This window comes from Lepidochelys olivacea, assembly GCF_965140295.1.
Source record: "Lepidochelys olivacea isolate rLepOli2 genome assembly, chromosome: 8".
Taxonomy (NCBI): Eukaryota; Metazoa; Chordata; order Testudines; family Cheloniidae; genus Lepidochelys; species Lepidochelys olivacea.
In genome coordinates, this window is record NC_140418.1 from 41,555,900 (window position 1) to 41,575,248 (window position 19,349).

Genomic DNA, 19,349 nt, shown 5'->3' on the forward strand with positions numbered 1-19,349 from the left:
ACCATGGCCCCTGCTCTGCCTGTGCTCTGCCCTGAGGCCCCATCCCCACTTGACCTCTTCCTCCCCCAGGCCCCACCAGATGATCACACGGGGTGGAGGCTGCAGAGAGGAGCAAGTGGGATCTCAGGGGGAAGAGACTGAGTGGGGATGGGGCCTCTGGGTGGAGTGGGGGAGAGGAACAATGGTTCGGGTGCTGGGGCCTCTTCTGAGTGTGGGCCTGGCACCATTGTAAACCTGGTATTGACCAATGTAACTAAATGGGTAGGAAAAAGTGATGTAGGTCTTGTAGTGTGGGTGCTGTTAGCTCTCCATTTAGTGGAGAAACCCTTAGAACCACTGTGAAGAGCTGTAGTGGAAAAAGCCATGTGATGGGATCAGTCCCTCTGTGATTATGGCTGATTAGACCAGAATGCTATGCTTTGTGGAGATATGATTTCCCAGACTCTAAAATTAAAAAAAATTTCAATATCTTTATTGGTCAAATGAAAGCAACTTTTTGCTGAGATTAAGACATTGTCCTACAATATTTGGCTCAAAATGTTATTGTTGTGCTAATGCATGAATGCTGGAAAATTGAGCTGATTAGAAACTGCCTTGTGTGTTTGAGTGTTGCATGGTGAATGAAGTGAAAGAGCAATCAGAATTTATTAAGCAAATATATTAGACTTCAAAAATTCACTCAGTATTTTGAGGTGGTAATAAGAAATAGGTTAAAAAGAATTGTATTTCAAATGATTTTTAGCCAAACACCATTTAGTTCCCTTATGCTCCATGATGAAGAAAAGTTACACAATTGGGGAAAGGCATAGTGCTGCGATTTCTGGTTATATTTTTGCGTGTGTGGGTGGGGGAAAGGGAAATACTGTATTGAAAAGCAGATTCCACTATTTCATCTCCAGTGCAAACAGTGTTAAACTGGGGGCTCTGTGAGGAATCTGACTGTATGAGCAGACAGCTCTGGTATCACTTTCAGATGGATTTTGCAGTGAGGTCCTTCTGCCAAGTTAGCTGGGCATCAGGCATTTAACTACACAGCACTGTTGGCAAAATTTTAGCTTTGAGTTCTGGCTGCGTGTTTCTGTAGTGCTCTTAGATGAAGGTAAGGTGATTAAATAACTTTCTTTCTCATTAGCTGACCTGGCTGTTGCTTTCTGAAAGAAACAACTGTGTTTAAAAAAAAAAAAGTTAAAACAAATCAGTTCAAGCCTCCTAGAAGAAACATTTCAAGCCTCCTAGAAGAAACCCGGGAATGGGAGGCTTGATAAAACGTTGTTCTCCAAGAAATGGCCAATGGACAAATAATGGTGAAAAAGGGCTGTAGAGAAAATGCAGTGACTGAACTTTTAACAGGATGTGATGTGAAATAAGCATCTAAGCTACATCCTTCATTGATGCAAATGGGCATAGTGCCACTGATTTCAGTGAAGCAGCACTGGTTGACACCTGCTGAAGACCTGACTTTTTATGTTGAACAGGAAAAAGATGTTAGTGAATGGCTGTGTAGGTGCTGGGTGACTTTCTGGTATGCTGATCTCCCTTCAGTAGTGCTGAGACCTTCCCCATCACCTCTTCTTTTTTGTATGGATATTTCCATCCTTATTGGCTGGGTTCAGTTTTTCTGGCACGTAGAGAGAGACAAACCGCTCCTAGTGTTCGTTCCAGTTTCTATTATGAAGCCATCTTCCTATTTTAAACAAATTATTTTCCCATTCTTCCTGTCTGTTGATGGTAAAGCCATTTTGGTTTAACTTCTTTAAAAACCTCACATAATATTTTAAAAGCCATAAGACTATATATTGGCTCCAGACCTGCTGGAAAAAGTGAATGCAGCCTTTCTCCTGTTGTGGAATTTCTCTTTGGGGGTTTCTTAGGGAACGAGTGAACCTTCTACTACAAAGCATTCTTGCTGCAAAGCACGCCCATCTCAGAATGAAATGATACTATATATTAACAGACACATCAGCCCTGTGAGTTGAGCCAAAGCACAATTAAAGACAGCACACATTTAAGAAATAAGCCTCAGAATTTTCAAAGTGCCCTAAGAGCTTAATTTAAACTCCCAAAAGGAAGAGAGTTCAGAGCCAACGTTGAGTCTCTTCTCTTGGCACTGCACCGTGGGGTTAAAACTCTCTTCTCACTGATGAAAGAGATGAGACAGTGAAAGGGGTGTGGGGTTTCTCTCCTCCCTCCATTCCCTTCCTGATTACTGTTTAACTCCACAAGTGTCCACATCACCCAGTTTTCTACAAATTTGGCGTCACTTTTGACTCTGCTCTCTTTCTTCGTATCCCCTCCCATGCCCACATCCAGGCTGCTGCCAGCCTTTATTAGCTCCTCCATTCTGCTGTCTCTAAAGCCTGCTCTGTACTCTCTGTTCTGACTGCCAGAATTTTGGTCCGTACCTTGATACTGTCCTGCCTTGGGTCCTGATTCATAGATTACAAGGTCAGGAGGGACGAGCTGACCTCCTGCGTAACAGAGGCCATAGGACTGCCCTGAATCAATTCCTCTTTGAACTAGAGCAGATCTTATAGAAAAACATCCAGTCTTGATTTAAAAATTGGCAGCGATGGAGACTCCATCACAACCTGTTCCAATGCTTAATTACCCACATTGTTTAAAAAAAAATTGCCTTTCCAGCTTGTCTAGCTTCAGATTCCAGCTTCTGGATCTTGCTTAGACTGAAGAGCCCAAAGGACTTAAGCATGTGTTTAACCAGAGTCAGTGGGAGTTAAGTCTGTATTTAACTTTAAGTGCTATCCTGGATCAGAGTGCATTTTAAACATGTTTATATGTTTTGCTATACTGGAGCCTTAATTACTGCAAATTCATCCCTTTTTCTTCCCCTCTCCCTGTTTGCAGTTTATCCAGAATGCCATTGCTAAAACAATCTTCCTTTCCTGCCACTTGACTCCTGCTCTCTCTGAACCCTTTAATTGTATTGTACTTACTTTCTACATCAAATTGTACTCACGTTGTAGATGTGTACAGCTCTGAGCCAGCTTACATTACTCTTCTCTTCCTATACTTTCCCTTCCCCTCACTATCTGTGCTCCCCTCAAACTTCCCAATTAGTTACTCCCCTTGTTTCCTTGCCCCACTCTCCTTCCTTGCATTTTTCCATACCATTCCTTTCTGCTTGGAATAGGCAAAGCTTAATGAATTTCTTGAACATTTGAGGAGCATTCCAACTGCTTATAGAAATGTAATTCGTAACAGTTACATAACATTTGAGAATCATTAGCGTCTAGTTTGAGATTAGCATTTGCTAACCACTTCTAAGCATGTGTATGAACCAAATTATTTAAATGAAGACTTGCTTTAGAACAGTTCAGTCACTGCTTAATGAGGAATTGAGCCTTCCTTTGCTTGCCTATACATCCAGGCCTCTCAGCTGAAGGACCAACTGGTTGTTTGGTGTTATCTTAGAAAAAAACCCACCTGCTTTAATATCAGTGATTTCAGAAACATGTAATAAAACTCTAGTTCTTTGGAGCAATAGATAAATTTGCAACTCCCTCTTCTCAGAGTCCTGTGCTCCTGTTAGAATATGAACACTGTGTAATATGTCCTGTTGTTAGTGTTGCTGTTGTTGCAGCATTATTAATGCTGCTAGTGTTGCTGTTCTTGGAGCTCCGGTGTCGACTGCACTAGCAGAAGTGCACAGTGTGGATTCAGCAGACCGCAGTGTTGTTCATAAGAAAGACCATAGGCTTGGTTCCGTGGCGAAGGCACTTGGTCAGGTTTATTGTCGACAAAGCACGGTCCTAGTGCACCATAGGAGCTACAGATACACTAACCCATGTATGCCCGCAACAAGGTATCAACTCAATCAACATAACATGATGCTGTTCCTTAGCCTTGCACAAAGGTGTGCCTCCTATGACTTCTCCTTTTATACATTGATACAGACAAGTTCCACATTACGCTCTAGATGTTGTATGCAATGTTGTTGTAGCTTTGTTGGCCCCAGAATGGTCCATTGAAATGTGTTAACTACTTACGCTAAGCCATCTGTTCAAACCTCGTATTTAACAGTGACACTTTGAGTTAGTTTCCCAGATCTGAAGAAGAATTTGGTGTAAGCTTGAAAGCTTGTCTCTCTTACCAACAGAAGTTGGTCCAATAACAGATAATTACCTCACCCATCTTGTCACTCCAGATGTTGTTAGTTACCTCCCTTATACCTTGTACCTGCTAGTTAAGAGAAAACATGTATAAGTAGGGGCATAGCGAGCAGATCGAGGGACGTGATCGTCCCCCTCTATTTGACATTGGTGAGGCCTCATCTGGAGTACTGTGTCCAGTTTTGGGCCCTACACTACAAGAAGGATGTGGATAAATTGGAGAGAGTCCAGCGAAGGGCAACAAAAATGATTCGGGAACTGGAACACATGACTTATGAGGAGAGGCTGAGGGAACTGGGATTGTTTAGTCTGCAGAAGAGAAGAATGAGGGGAGATTTGATAGCTGCTTTCAACTACCTGAGAGGTGGTTCCAGAGAGGATGGTTCTAGACTATTCTCAGTGGTAGAAGAGGACAGGACAAGGAGTAATGGTCTCAAGTTGCAGTGGGGGAGGTTTAGGTTGGATATTAGGAAAAATTTTTTCACTAGTAGGGTGGTGAAACACTGGAATGCGTTACCTAGGGAGGTGGTGGAATCTCCTTCCTTAGAAGTTTTTAAGGTCAGGCTTGACAAAGCCCTGGCTGGGATGATTTAATTGGGGATTGGTCCTGCTTTGAGCAGAGGGTTGGACTAGATGACCTCCTGAGGTCCCTTCCAACCCTGATATTCTATGATTCTATGATCCTCATCCATTATCTGGTAATCTCCTCCTTATTGTTTTGAGGAGTTGGTGTGTTTTTGTACCATCTCTTAGGCGTGTGTTTATGTAGTTACTGGAGAGATCTGTGTGTTTTTGTACCATTCTTTCCAGTCTGGAATGTGCTTACTTGGTTAGCAGATACCTGGTGTGTTAATATTCTAACCTACTCTTGTTCATACTTTTAGTTATGTCTGTGGCTCTAGCAAGGCCTACAGTCCTAACGGTACATTATATGTCTAGCAGTGCAACTTCTCACTGCTAAAGTATATGCTTCTGAGCCCTTTATCAAGGATGTTTTGCTAAAATATATGTTATAGAATTGGGGAAGGGGGAAGTTCTATGGCTTGTATTATACAGGAGGTCAGACTAGATCAGGTGTCCCCAACGCGCTGCCTGTGGGCACAATAGCGCCCGCTGGGGCAGTTGTGTATGCCCGCAGGACACCGGGCCGCCGGAGAACCACGGCTGCCACAGAACCGCCCACCAAAATGTCGCCGGGAAGCATTGCCGTTTCTCGGCGGCATTTCAGCAGCGACGCTTCTTGCCACTGCCGCTTCTAGGCAGCGGGGCGTCTGGCGCCCCCCACAGTCTTCTGGGGATAGGAATATGCTATTCCCACAGAAAGGTTGGGGACCACTGGACTAGATGATCACAAGGGTCCCTTCTGGCCTTGGATGCTGTGAATCTATATAGTTATTCCTAACTTCATCCAGCATACCCTAGTCCATCTGTGTATACAAAACTGTTGCAGATTTGGAACCAAATTAATGACTGGCTCAGCAGATGACAGTCCATTTTAGGTGAGGTTTTTTGCCTGTTTCCACCAGGAAAAAATCTGCAATTCTTGGTGTTGAAGTAGAGTGAGGTGCTAATCTGATAGGTAGCAATCTGAAGAAATGGTATGAGAGGTCAGACCCACGACACTTGTGTGTGTTTAATGAGGAAATGGACCTTTACTGGTACATAAATGTTAAATAGTATTATTTTCTTATTGCTAATGTTTCAGGAGTTTTGCCCTGGGGGAACGCTACCAGTACCAATAAATCGGCACTAAAAGGGTTACATGTTTTTTGTGACTGTAGCATGGACCAGATGTGATGGTTACAGCTGCACAGATGTAGCTCTCGTAAGAACATTCTAACAGATTTCGTTTGCTCGTCTAAGCAGATGTCACAGGATGAGGAAAGCATTGCAGGACTTCCTCTTTTATACTCTAGCACAGTGTTGCCCAAACTTGGGACGTCACTTGCTTAGGGAAAGCCCTTGGCGGGCTGGGCCGGTTTGTTTACCTGCTGCGTCCGCAGGTTCGGCTGATTGCGGCTCCCACTGGCCACGGTTCGCCACTGCAGGCCAGTGGCGGCTGCGGGAAGCGGTGCGGGCCAAGGGACATACTGGCTGCCACTTCCCGCAGCCCCCATTGGCCTGCAGCAGCTAACCGTCGCCAGGGGGAGCCACGGTTGGCCAAACCTGCGGACGCGGCAGATAAACAAACTGGCCCGGCCCGCCAGGGGCTTTCCCTGAACAAATGGTGTCCCAAATTTGGGAAACACTACTGTAGCAACATGAACTGTTAACAAATTAATACTCAGCTTTTCAGATGAATTGGATTGGAATAAGATCAGCAGATAGTAAGGTGAATGTGAGAAGGCAGAATAATGTGCTTCTCATCTCCCAGGCTTTAGTAATAAAGCTCACCAACAGTAAGAAAGTGACAGCCTTTGAGTGCAATCAAACAAGAAGAGTCAATCTTTCGGACAACAACATATTTAATTCCAGCAGAGAAATGGGGAAGAGGTTTGAAAAACAGCCATACCTATTGCATTTAGATGTTATAATGATCTAACCAAACAGTCGGCACATGAGGGAATACAACATTCATGTGTTCCCACAGGGCCTTGTGGTTAGTATTCTGAACTGCCATGTGAAAGACAGGGCCTCAGTTCTACCGCCCAGCCTTTAGTCTTTAAAAAATGCAAGCAATTGTCCATCACCTAAAACAGGTACAACAGAGGTCTCTTATTACAGAATCTTAGGCTCTGGGCTGTGTTCATACATTTCAGTGAAAAATAAAATTCCTCTTGGGGAAGCTATACATTACTGCTGAGTTACATAGATAAGTAGATGAGAGAGTATGTTTGACTTGGGTGGAAAAAGCAATGTTTATACAGCTTTGTACTTATCCAGCTTAGAGGCAACTCCAGAAGTGTCAGATTCTTCATAAACCAGCACAGAAAGCCAGCGCACGTAAAGTTGGATGGTCTTGTCTTTTAATGTGCGCATTATCTTTTCCATTATGAGGGCCTAAAACTGTGCATGGGGGTTTCTTTCTCTTCTGTTATGTGACTAGTGCATGTCTTGCTAATGCTAATGCTTACAAATGAGTAATTGCTGTCTCATTTTTTCATGGGATAACTCCCATCAGATGGTAAACCCAGCATTATCCAAAGTAATTCCATAGGTAGCTTAGTTCCAGTTATGTGAAAAGTTAGTTCTTCTTTGAGTGCTTGCTCACGTCGATTCCATTCTAGGTGTGTGTGCACCCACATGCGCGGTCATCTGAGATTTTTGCTTTAGCGGTATCTGTAGGGCTGGCTGTGGCACCCCCTTAAGTGTCACGCTCATGCGCTGGTATATCAGGTGCCACCGGTTTTACATCCTCTCAGTTCCTTTTTACCGCCCGTGATGGTTAGTCGGAGTGCCTTTCTTGCTTTGCAAGGGCTAACCATTTTTCGTCTTTGGACTTCGTGCCGTAGGGCCTTGTATATAGTTGATTCTTCAGTATTTAGCGTTAAGTACCTGTTAAGTGATCTTAGTAGTTAGAGTCGCATTGGGGACTTTGCCCGAGTCTCTGGGGTTCAAGCCCTGCACTGATTGTAACAGGCCTATACCTGTTAGTGACCCCCACAGGAGCTGTCTCAAGTGCTTGGAGGAGACATAGGTAAAAGACAAGTGCCGTATCTGTAAAAACTTTTGGCTCCGCATACAGAAAGAGTGGGATATTTGACTTCCGGCTCTCCTCACGGAGTCCGCCCTCTGTTCGACCTCCAAACCATCTCGACAGGATTTGCCGAGCATCTTGGCATCAGTGTGAAGTGCACGCCCGGCACTGAGCTCTGCCCAGCACCATTTCCCGTCGCGCCATCTCCACTGTCTCCACCTCTGTGATGCCGATCACCGGAGCCACTGCCGAGATAGTCTGGGACTCGCCATTGATTGCTGGCACCAAGATCGCGGTCCCCGTCATCTTAATGTGGATTGCCTAGAGGGAGGTGCCAGTCCCCTTACTACTGGTACTGATCACCTTCCCGCTGGTCGCCATCTCGATGTTGATCCAGGTCGCCTCCCCCATGGGAGCATTCTCTATCCCACCTCCAGTCCCCCTGACACTGGTCTCCCAGTCACCGGTCCCCTCGTACCGGGCACCATTATCTGTGGTCTCTAGGCAGATCCAGGTATCCATGGCCCCTCTGTGGTCTCCGGAAGGCGGTTCCTCTGGCACTGAAGGACAGTTTAGCCTCTTGCCTAGACCTCAACGGCGTGACTGGATGACCAAGACCGCAGTGCCAGGTCAGTGACCCATGCACTGGCCTTGTTGGAATGCAGGGGGAATTCCGGTCATGGCTATGCCCCCTTCGCGCCACTCGTCGGCCGCAGCCTTGGAGCAGCAGCTGCCAGCACCGACAGCACTGGGCTTGGTACAGGAGGCATGCCTGGAAGCCGAGACTGAGGAGGCTGTGCCCACTCCTAAGCTTCCCTTTCCTGCAGAGATGGAGGACCTGGGGTCCTCGCCTGTGGTACAGTCCTCGTCTTTGTCCCCAGATGAGGCAGTCACAGGCCTCTCCAGGTCCAGTCTGCCAGATCACTTTAAGGACCACCACCAGGCTCTGCTTTGTTGGGTGGACGAGAACTTGGGCCTGGAAGTGGAGGAGATTGCTGAGCCGATCGACACCCTATTCAATGTCCTTTCAGCCTCTAGCCCGACTCGCGTCACACTACTGGTGCATGACGGGGTCCTCAAAATTGCCAAGTCCATCTGGCAAACCCCCTGCTCCATCCCTCCCACCTCAAAATGGGCCGAGAAGAAATACTTTGTCTTGGCCAAAAGTTTTGGATACTTGTATACTCACCCACCCACTTTCTCCGGCTCGCTGGTGGTCTCAGCAGCCAATGAGAAAGAAAAACAGGGACGTTCCGGCTTGACCCTGAAATATAATGAGGCCAAATGACTGGACTTGTTTGGGAGGAAGATTGATTACACCTCCAGTTTACAGTTTCAGGTGGCAAACCATCAGGCCCTCTTGGGCCATTACAACTTTAATTTATGGGACTCCCTCCGTAAGTTTAAGGAGTATATCCCACAGGATTTCGCCCAAGAGTTTGATACTCTGGTGCAGGAAGTCACCACAACAGCCCAGTGTTCCCTGCAAATGGCATGGGATGCAGCGGACTCAGCTGCCAGGTTGGTAGTGTCCATCCAAGACCTCCCATTCTATGGGAACGGTCTATTCTCTGACCAAACAGATGTGAGGCTGCATGGGGTGAAAGAAACCAGAGCCACCCTTTCTTGCTGAGTATGCACACACCGTAGTCAATGCTTAAGCAGTTCTGGCTGCCTCCGCCGCTGAGGCCATGGCAGCCTCGTCTGGGGTCTCCTAGAAGAAGGGACACAGATACTGGATTTAGTCGTCACCACCGTTCTACCTCCCACTCACCTGTGCAGCCTGGCCTGGCAAAACAATCAGGAGGCCAGAAGCACTCATTATGATGGCATGCTTGAGAGTGATGCCCCAGCCAAATCCCTGGATCTGCAGATCCTTTTCCTCAACCGCTTTCACCCCTACTGTTCGGACTGGTTGCAGGTCACCTCAGACCGCTGGGTACTGGACATAGTACCCTGGGGCTATACCCTGCAATTTTCAGCCACCCCTCCTTCTCACCCCCCCTTCCCTCTTCAGGGACCCTTCTTGTGAGCAGTTCCTTGTTCAGGAAGTTTGAAAACCTTTTGCACCTGGGGGCAGTAGAAGAGGTCCCTTGGGATATGAATGGAAAGGGGTTCTACTCCTGGTACTTCCTAATTCTGAAAGCAAAAGGAGGCCTCAGACCCATCCTAGAACTGCATCGCATCAACCAGTCTCTCAAGAAGTTGAAGTTTTGCATGATTTCCCTGGCTTCCATCATCCCCTCCCTAGATCCATGAGACTGGTACGCCGCTCTCGATTTACGGGATGCTTATTTCTACATTTCCGTATTCCCGGGTCACAGGTGTTTCCTCCGCTTCATAGTGGGCAGGCGCCATTTTTAATTCATGGCACTGCCCTTTGGCCTGTTTTCGTCCCCAAGGGTGTTCACAAAATGCATGGTGCTAGTGGCGGCTTACTTGAGACATTGAGGGGTCCAGATTTTCTGGTATTTCAACCACTGGCTCATCAAGGGCAGGTCTCGGGAGCAGGTGCAGAGGATCCTCCATCTGGTATGTTCCACCTGCCAGGATCCAGGCCTGTTAATAAACAAAAAAGTCCACATTGATGCCAAACCAGCACGTAGAATTCATCGGGGCGGTCCCTGACTCCACGCGAGCCAGAGCCTTCCTTCTGGAAGCGTATTTTCAGGCCGTGTCAGACTTGATCTCCCCTTTAAAGAAGCACCTGCTCACTACGGCCCACACCTGCCTACGTCTGATGGGCCATGTGGTAATGTGCATATATGTGGTCACCCATGCTCGACTCCATCTACGGCCTCTGCAAGCATGGCTGGCCTTGGTCTATATTCCCAGCAGACATGGGCTGGACCGGGTGGTCAGGGTGCTGAACCACATCCTATGATCCCTGCATTGGTGGTAGGACCCCAAGTCGGTGCTGCAGGGAGTTCACTTCGTGACCCCGTCCCCGTCGTTGACCCTGGTTTCCGAAGATTCAGATCTGGGCTGGGGAGCTGACCTGGGTGAGGTGAGCACCCTGGGCCACTGCCTGCGGGATGATCTCGCCCTCCATATCAACGTCAGCAAGCTCAGGGTGGTTCACTTGGCCTGCTGGGAATTCTTGCCTCACCTGGAAGGCAAGGGGGTGCAGGTCCTAACGGACAGTATTACATCAATGTATTACATCAACGGACAGGGTGGTGCCAGGTCCTCGGCCCTTTGTCAGGAGGTGCTCAGTCTTCGGGACTTTTGTGTCCAGCATGCCATTCATCTGGTCGCAGATCACCTCAGCAGGTCCTTCTTGTCTTGCCATGAATTGTTGTTCCATCTGGAGGTGGTCAACATAATCTTCCAGAGGTGGGGGACTCTCCAGGTGGACCTATTTGCGTCCAGGCAGAACAGAAAGCGCCATGTATTCTGTTCTATTCAGTGTCTGGACAGAGATTCCCTTGCGGACGCCTTCCTCATTCCATGGTCAGGAGTGCTGATGTATGCCTTCCTGCCAGTGCTGTTAATTCACATGGTCCTCATGAAAGTCAAGCAGGACAGAGCGATGATTATCCTAGTAGCTCCCGCATGGCCCTGTCCTATCAGCACTGGTTCAGCATGTTGCTGAGCCTTTCGGCAGCCACCCCTCTTCTACTGCCTCTTTGGTCGGATCTGCTGTCCCAGAACCACGGCAATCTCCAGCACCGGAACCTGGCAGCGCTGCACTTGACAGCTTGGCTACTGCATGGCTAAGCGCAGATGAGCGGGCATGCTCGACCCGTGTTCAGCAGGTCTTGCTGTGGCAGGAACTCCTCTACCAGGGCAACCTACCTGGCTAAATGGAAGAGTTTTGTGTGCTGGGTCTTGGAGCAGCCTCTTTGGGCCGAGTAGGCCTCGCTGCAGGATATATTGGATTATCTGCTGCACCTCAAACTTGAAGGGTTGTCCCTCTCTTTGATCAAAGTCCATCTGGCCACCATTTCAGCATTGCATTCTCCATTCCAAGGCAGGTCTCTCTTCGCAGATCCTATGACAGTGTGGTTTTTGAAGGGTCTGGAGCTCCTCTATTTACACATCTGGGGCCCGGTTCCTCCCGGGACCTGAATCTTGTGCTGTCAAAGCTATGAGGTCTCCCTTTGAGTCTCTGGCTTCCTGCTCCCTCCTGCTTCTCTCCTGAAAGGTTTTGTTCCTGGTTGCAACAACACTGGCCCGCAGGATGTCTGAGATCAGGGCGCTCACCTCGGAGCCACCCTATACAGTCTTCTACAAGGACAATGTCCAGCTGCACCTGCATCCAGCATTTCTGCCCAAGTTTGTTTCTCAGTTTCATACTTGTCAGTCTTCTGTCCAAATCCCCATGCGTTGGATGAGGAACGCAGGCTTCACACCCTGGACATCAGGAGGGTGCTGGCATTCTACATAAGTAGAACGAAGCCATTCCATAAGTCAATGCAATTGTTCTTTGCTGTGGCAGACAGGATGAAATGTCGCCCAGTGTCTGCTCAGAGGATTTCGCCCTGGATCACAGCCTGCATCTGCTACTGTTATAAGCTGGCGAAGGTGCCTCAGCTGGTGATTGTGACGGCACACTCAACTAGGGCACAGGCATCAATCGGCAGCCTTCCTGGCACAGGTACTGATCCAAGAGATCTGTTGGGCCGCTACCTGGTCATCATCCACACATTTGCATCGCATTACACGCTGACCCAGCAGGCTTGAGACGACGCTGACTTTGGCAGAGCAGTGCTGCAAGACTGTGAACTCCGAGTCCACCTCCATTGATACTGCTTGTGAGTCACCTAGAATGGAATTGACATGAGCAAGCACTTGAAGAAGAAAAAATGGTAACCCACCTTTCGTAACTATTGTTCTTCGAGATGTGTTGCTCATGTCCATTCCATTACCCACCCTCCTGCTCCTCTGTCGGAGCTGTTGGCAAGAAGGAACTGAGACAGCATAGGGCCGGCGGCGCCTGAAATACCAGCGCGTGAGTGCGGCACTCAAGGTGGCACCTTCCCGGCCCTATGCCTGTTGCTAAGGCAAAAATCTCCAATGACCGCACACATGGGCGTGCACACACCAAGAATGGAATGGACATGAGCAATACATCTTGAAGAACAACAGTGACAAAAGGTGGCCAACCATTTTTTCCATAACTTGTTAGCAGAATAATTGTCCTGTGGGACATTCCTACCACATTATGTGGAGTGGTAGTGAGCACATGGTTAAGGCAGTGCCAGATGTCACGTGTTAGGGGCTTAAAGTTTGCTCAGAACAGTATTATTTGTAGGACTAATTTGAAATGGCAACTTCAGTTTGTAAAGTGCTTGAATTTTGTAGGTAACTTTGAAGATGAGAGGACAATATGAGCCTAGTTATTAGTGTTGTAAAAAAACACTATTTAGGGGGAAAACTTTCCCATACTTATTTTGGACTTCTTTTTAAAAGAAAATATACAAGACATATGACATTATATGTAGCTCTTTAATATGTGGTTGAGCCGTTAATTCTAGTGTTTAAGTTTTGGCATGTTCTGAATGTCTGCTATGAGTCAAAAAATTATTGTATAGTTCAGCATATTCATAAACGATCTGGAATGTGGGCTGTTGTGAGTTAACAAAATTTGCAGACTATGCAAAATTAATTAAGATAGTTAAGTCCAAAGCTGACTGAGAAGAGTTACCAAGGTGGTAGGGAGATAGCTCAGTGGTTTGAGCATTGGCCTGCTAAACCCAGGGTTGTGAGTTCAATCGTTGAGGGGGCCATTTAGGGATCTGGGACAAAAATTGGGGATTGGTCCTGCTTTGAGCAGGGGGTTGGACTAGATGACCTCTTGAGGTCCCTTCCAATCCTGATATTCTATGATTCTATGAATTGGGTGACTGGGCAACAAAATGGCAGATGAAATTCAGTGTTGATAAATGCAAACATTGGAAAAAATAGTGCCAGTTATACGTACAAAAAGAATGGCTATACTGGGTCAGACCATTGCTCCATCCAGCACAGTATTCTCTCTTTTGACAGTGAATGGTGCCATGTGCTTCCAAGGGAATGAATAGAACACACCAACTTATTGAGTGATCCATACCCTGTCATCCAGTCCCAGCTTCTGGCAGTCAGAGATTTAGGGAAACCCAGAGCATGAGGTTGCATCCCGAACCATCTTGGCTGATTACCATTGATGGATCTATCGTCCATCAACTACTGTGTGAATGTGGAATATGTCGATGATCTTACATTTCCAATATAATACTGATTATCTGGACTCTGGGTAGTTGAAGCGCTCTCAGCCTCCAGACTATATCATATCCAAATGCCTTGCTTATCTAAAACCCTGTTTTCTTAAAAGGCTTTATATGCTTGTAAGATCTAATGTGTTTTGCAGTATCTGAAAAGAGTCAGCAGTGACCAGAAACGTGTTTGTGCACAAAGCTCAATGCTTACAGAGAACATTAAAAAAATACCCCCCCCTCCAAGAAGTTGGAATAAGTACACACAGCTTAATTTTCACAGGATTGTGTCAGTGGCAGCAGACTATCCATATTATAAATGATCTTTACAGAACGCAATTAGATCAGCAGGGAGAGAAGCCAAAACCTTAGTGCATTGTAGCTTGTTTTCTTGGTCTCTGTAACCCTGCTGTAATATCATGAAGAAGAATAGTGAAATGTGAGCCACGTGGCTTCTTCAGAATGATAGAATGACTGTCAGTGTCTGCAAGGAAAATTAGCTGCAAATGCTGCACAGCAAAATACTGTAGTTATGAGACAGTTATCTGCAAGAAGGAAACTTAAAGTGGCCACAAATAACCTTAACTTTGTCTCTTGTATTTGCCTCAACCAAAGCTTTCTGGCTTGCAGAGTTTACGGACTCTGCTATTCTTTTATCATTCTACTGATTTTCACAAACCCCTACTCCCAAAATTATTCAAATTCTATTCCTTTTTAATAAATTATGTGCCTTTTTAATACTCTAACAGTTGTAAGCCACTAGTGTGTCCATTATTAGGCTATTGGAGTACTCTTCAGGTGGATGAAAACAATTAGCTTTCAGTCTTGTATGTCTCCACTGCACTCCAGGCCGATACAAATGTAACAACAATACAGACCCTGTTGTGGTTTATTGGAAGTTGTTCCTTATCTTTAACTATGCGTCTCCATGATAAAGCAAGAACACAGTTCCCATTCCTAGCCTATGCAGAAAAGAAACTCAATGGAAGATTTGTTAAGGCAAACTAACTCCAGATAATGCTAGTGTGGACCATGACCGTTCTTGTCTTTAACAGGGTGCTTTCAGGTCAGCTTAGGTGTCAAATTTATATTTTTATTAAATTGATCAATGGAAATGTTTCTGTGCTTGGTTTTATTCCAGTTGAAGCAGTGTCTAGTGTCAGGTTGGGATGTTGAGAGAGAAGGTGCTGGAACAAACTGCTAAATTAAAGAGCAGCAAGGCCTCCATTCTCATCCTCCTTGACCTTTGACATGGTCAACCACTCTGTACTTTTTAAAATCCTGTCCTCTGTTGGCTTTTCCTGCTTCTCTTCCTGCCTGTTCAGTCCCTCCGTTGGCAACTCATTTGGTTCAGTAAATGGGACTTAGTGTAAATGAGAATCAGGCCCAGAGTTTGGAAGGATAAATTCTTAGGCTTTAGGTTATAAACGAAAATTGAAGGCAATAGAAAGAAACTTCCCCTGCAATGCAGTGCAAGGTTGTTGCCTGCAAACGCAAGAGTTTATTTACCAGTGCCTTGTTCAGTCCAGTTTTAAATAGCCCCTGAAATAGTATCCCAAGGGGACTGGTAGAAATCTCATGAGTTAAAGTCACTATTTAAAAATTTCCTGACATTGAGGCTACATTTTCTTTAATTTCATTCTGTTGCTCTTCATCCTCCCAATACCACCGTGCGCAATCCTGCCTGTTTGATGCTCATACCTGTTGGTTACAGTATGCTGTAAGGCATATAATCACTATAGTTTTTGACTGTGTCCCGTCTTAGTCAAGATTTTTACAAGCTGTGCATGTTAAGTTCTTTACCTTTCCTCATAAATTGGTCCCTAAAAATCATTTGCTGGACAAGCACATTGCTGCACAAGCACAGCAGTTGTTCTGCACTCCTGTATATGGTGGGAACCAGTTTGTGCCAAGGAAATATGAAAGTACAGGTCAGAGAAGAGAAGAAATTGGGACATAATTCTTTCATTCCCTTTGTGAGCTAATTCTTGGGGGTGTAACCTGATAAGAGACTAGATGCTGCAATGATCAACACATTAGGAACTTTTGGATAGAAGTGCTCAGTTGGCTGAAAAAGTGGCAGAGCAGAAATTGTGTATGAGATGACCAATGTGCATGTAGGTTAGGGTTCCCCATTTTAACCGGACTGCTTGGTCCCCATCTAGAGTAACCTCCTGAGAAGACAGCAGCGCATGATCAAAAACCGGGAGTCAGCCTGCCAGTCACGCAGGAAGAAGAAGGAATACATGTTGGGGCTGGAGGCCAGGCTGAAGGCTGCCTTGCTGGAGAATGAGCAGCTCAAGAGAGAGAATGGTTCACTGAAGAGGCAGCTGGATGAATTGGTGTTAGAGGTAAGAAGTGTTTGTGGAAGGACGAAATCCATGCAGTGATTTGTTTAGAACAGCATGGTAATGAACTTGTGTTGGTACAGGCATCATAATGGCATGTGCCAACAACTGGGGGCAATAGGGATGGCTGTTACGGACCTCTGTCGGCTATTAGTTTAAAATAATGCACATGTTCATCATTTTCCCCCTTCCTTTTCCCTCACCCGCTGGTCTGGAGCCAGAGTCCCCATGTCAGCATGCTGTCTAGATGCACTGCTAGATGCATCATTTCTGAATTACGTTTGTTTACTTACACAGCTAATTACCATTGTTAATTAAATTGGTATTTGAACGAAACTCCACACTAAATTAAGTGATGTGCTTCTCACATGCAGTTATGCTCCCTCCATGCCCTCATTCAGAATTGTTGGCATAGAAGCCTAGAGTGATGCTAGAAGGGGCCACTGTGATTATCTGGTCTATCCTATAGGACTTAGGCCATAGGACTTAGTTCTAGAGCATATCTTTTTAGAAAAACACCCAATCTTGATTTAAAAATTGTCACTCCATCCCTATGCTGCTCTTTGTTCTTCTTTCCCCACATGATTGGGAGGGTGTTTCTGCTTCTCAAGCAATAACTGCAGCAGAAGGAAACCAAGTGACAGTCCTAGTCAGTTTCCCTTTTTTCTCCTGCTTGGACATGCTGTGTGCAGGAGCAGCACTGGTAGGAGCCTCTACTTTCGCTGGCATGGAAGAAGGGAGAAACGATCTGCAGGACAATTTCAGGATTGCAGATTTCTGTGCGATAGCTTCCAAATGTTAACCCTGCTACATAATTCCCATTATAATTCACTTCAGTTTCCTTTAGCAACTGTCTGCGGAAAAGAGATTATTCTGGAGACTTCCTTAAATACCTCATGCTCCAGCAAGGTGTCTTTATTTCAGATCAAACCCATTAAAGGTGACTGAAAGAGGGGCTGAAAAAGCAAGTGTTAGACTGGCCTTTGTAGTATCTAAATGTGTGAAGAAGGCCTGGAAAGGTCTCCCTTTCCTCAATTTTGTCTACACTACACAGCTTTTAGTGACATGGCTGTTTCGCTACAGCCATGCTGCTAGAAGTCATGCAGCGTAGCCGCTGTTTGTTGGCTCTCCTGCTGACATAAAACTTCCACCCCCAACAAGTGGCATTCATGCTGTTCACTCTGGTGCTCATCATGGAAAAATTGTGGGGGTTTTTTTTGGCAGTGGGTGGGGGAGGTTAACACCTCTGAAAGACAAAAGGTTTGTCGTTCAACTGCCAATGTAGACATACCTTAGGAGAAATGGGTTCATTCCCATCTCTGCCACAGACTCCCTGATGGCTTTGGGGAAGTCACTCTGGACCTCATCTTTCCATCTGTACAATGGGGATAATAGGACTGCCCTGTTTCAAGGGGGTGGGGAGGGGGAAAGGATTAATATATTACAGACTGTGAGGTGTTGATACTATGGTGATAGGAGGCAGATAGCCTTAGTTTTAATTCCTTGTTGTAAATCTATTGGTTCTTCAGTTGTCCATAGAAAATTTGGTAGATGGGACTTGAATGGAATGTAAAAAAAGACTAGATATATTTTTAAATAGGTCTGACTGCACTCATACATCTTTATGAAAAAGGGGAAGCTCATTTTTACCTCTGAAGTTTTACGCTTTGCAAGTCATCCTTAATATAAAAGGAAACAACAGGAGTTAGAATGTCTGAAATGCATTTGTGTTTTTAAACCCTCACTTACACTGTATGTGCGCTCTGTCTCCCTGTTTAGAACCAGAATCTTAAAATCCCTTCTCCAAAGAGAAGAGCTGTGTGTGTGATGGTGATATTGGCCTTTGTAATGTTGAACTATGGCCCACTTAGGTAAGTTGCCTTCCTCCATCCTCTCCCTACAACAATAGAATTAATTATTGATTTAACTCCATCGTCTTGATTATCTCCTCCCCACCACCAGTTAATTTCTACCTGGATCTTTAATACTGTCTGTCTGGTGGTGGGAGGCCATGGACTCACAGCATAGTTTTTTGCTATCTTCCACGCTAAGAGAGCTTCTCAGTAGTTGACTTGTTACCACGTAATGTAACAGTGAATGATACTGGGGGTGGGGTGGGGGTGTATTCCAATTCCCCCCCACCCCCTTTTCTTTCTCCACTCTCAATTTTTGAAAGTTGGAGAAGCTTTGAAAAGTAATAGTTGAAAAAGGGATGGGGAGGATCTCTTGATATAATTTACTCTCTTGCATTCAGTGATAAAAAGGGGAGAAAATAAATCCCAAGTTTCAAAATGATTTTGGTTTTCAAAAACAAGTGAAAATCTCAATTCAAAACAATTTAAAAAAAATCAAATGACAAGTTCTCACACACAAAAAAAAACCCTTAGTTTTTGTGAAACCCCATTTCCCCCTCTTTTTTGGGGGGAAAAAAATCCCGTTGTCTCTTGCTCCTTGACTTTGATACAGTCAGTCTTAAAATTTGGCTCTTGTGTCAGCATCCCTTTCAGCTGAGCAGCTGGAGTTAGTTTAGAAACAAAATAATTACTCCTGAGGACATTCTGTGCCAAAAAAATTAAAAATTCTGCACACAATATTTTAAAATTCTGCAAATTTTATTTGTCAAATAAATGTGGAGGTTCCAGTATGACACTGGGGAGCACAGGCCACTGGCTGCACAGAAGTGGGAGATCACTGTGCAGGTCCCACCCCTCTTTCCCCCAGTACACAGACTCAGCAGTGAGGCTGCACACAACCCTGACACAGGGCAAGGACTGTGCCTGCCCCAGAAACACCCCAGGGTTCTTCCCCTCTTTGCCAGGTGCACCAGCTGTGGGCAGACAGACTGAGCAAGGCAGGATCCAAGTGTAGAGGTGCTTAGTGTGGGGTATCCAGATGTGGGTTGAGAGGGTTCTGTGCAGAGCAATCTGTGTGACCAGCTCAGTGGGGGATCTGGATGCACAGGGGCTTGTTGAGGGGTTCTTGGTGCAATAGTAATGGGACTCTGCAGGGGGCTCCAGGTGAAGGTGGTTGGGGCTAAGCA

The 19,349-nt window shown here is 45.8% G+C and overlaps 1 protein-coding gene across 5 annotated transcripts in view; it reads left to right on the top strand.

Moving 5' to 3' along the window:
* ATF6 (activating transcription factor 6) overlaps positions 1–19,349 on the top strand; it is a 419,899-nt gene that overhangs the window by 56,939 nt on the left and 343,611 nt on the right. For all 5 annotated transcript variants that reach the window (XM_084636803.1, XM_084636800.1, XM_084636801.1 and 2 more), the window contains exons 8-9: positions 16,127–16,312; positions 18,089–18,180. In XM_084636803.1, coding sequence (XP_084492929.1) covers positions 16,127–16,312; positions 18,089–18,180 — 278 coding nt within the window. The remainder of the gene's footprint in view (positions 1–16,126; positions 16,313–18,088; positions 18,181–19,349) is intronic.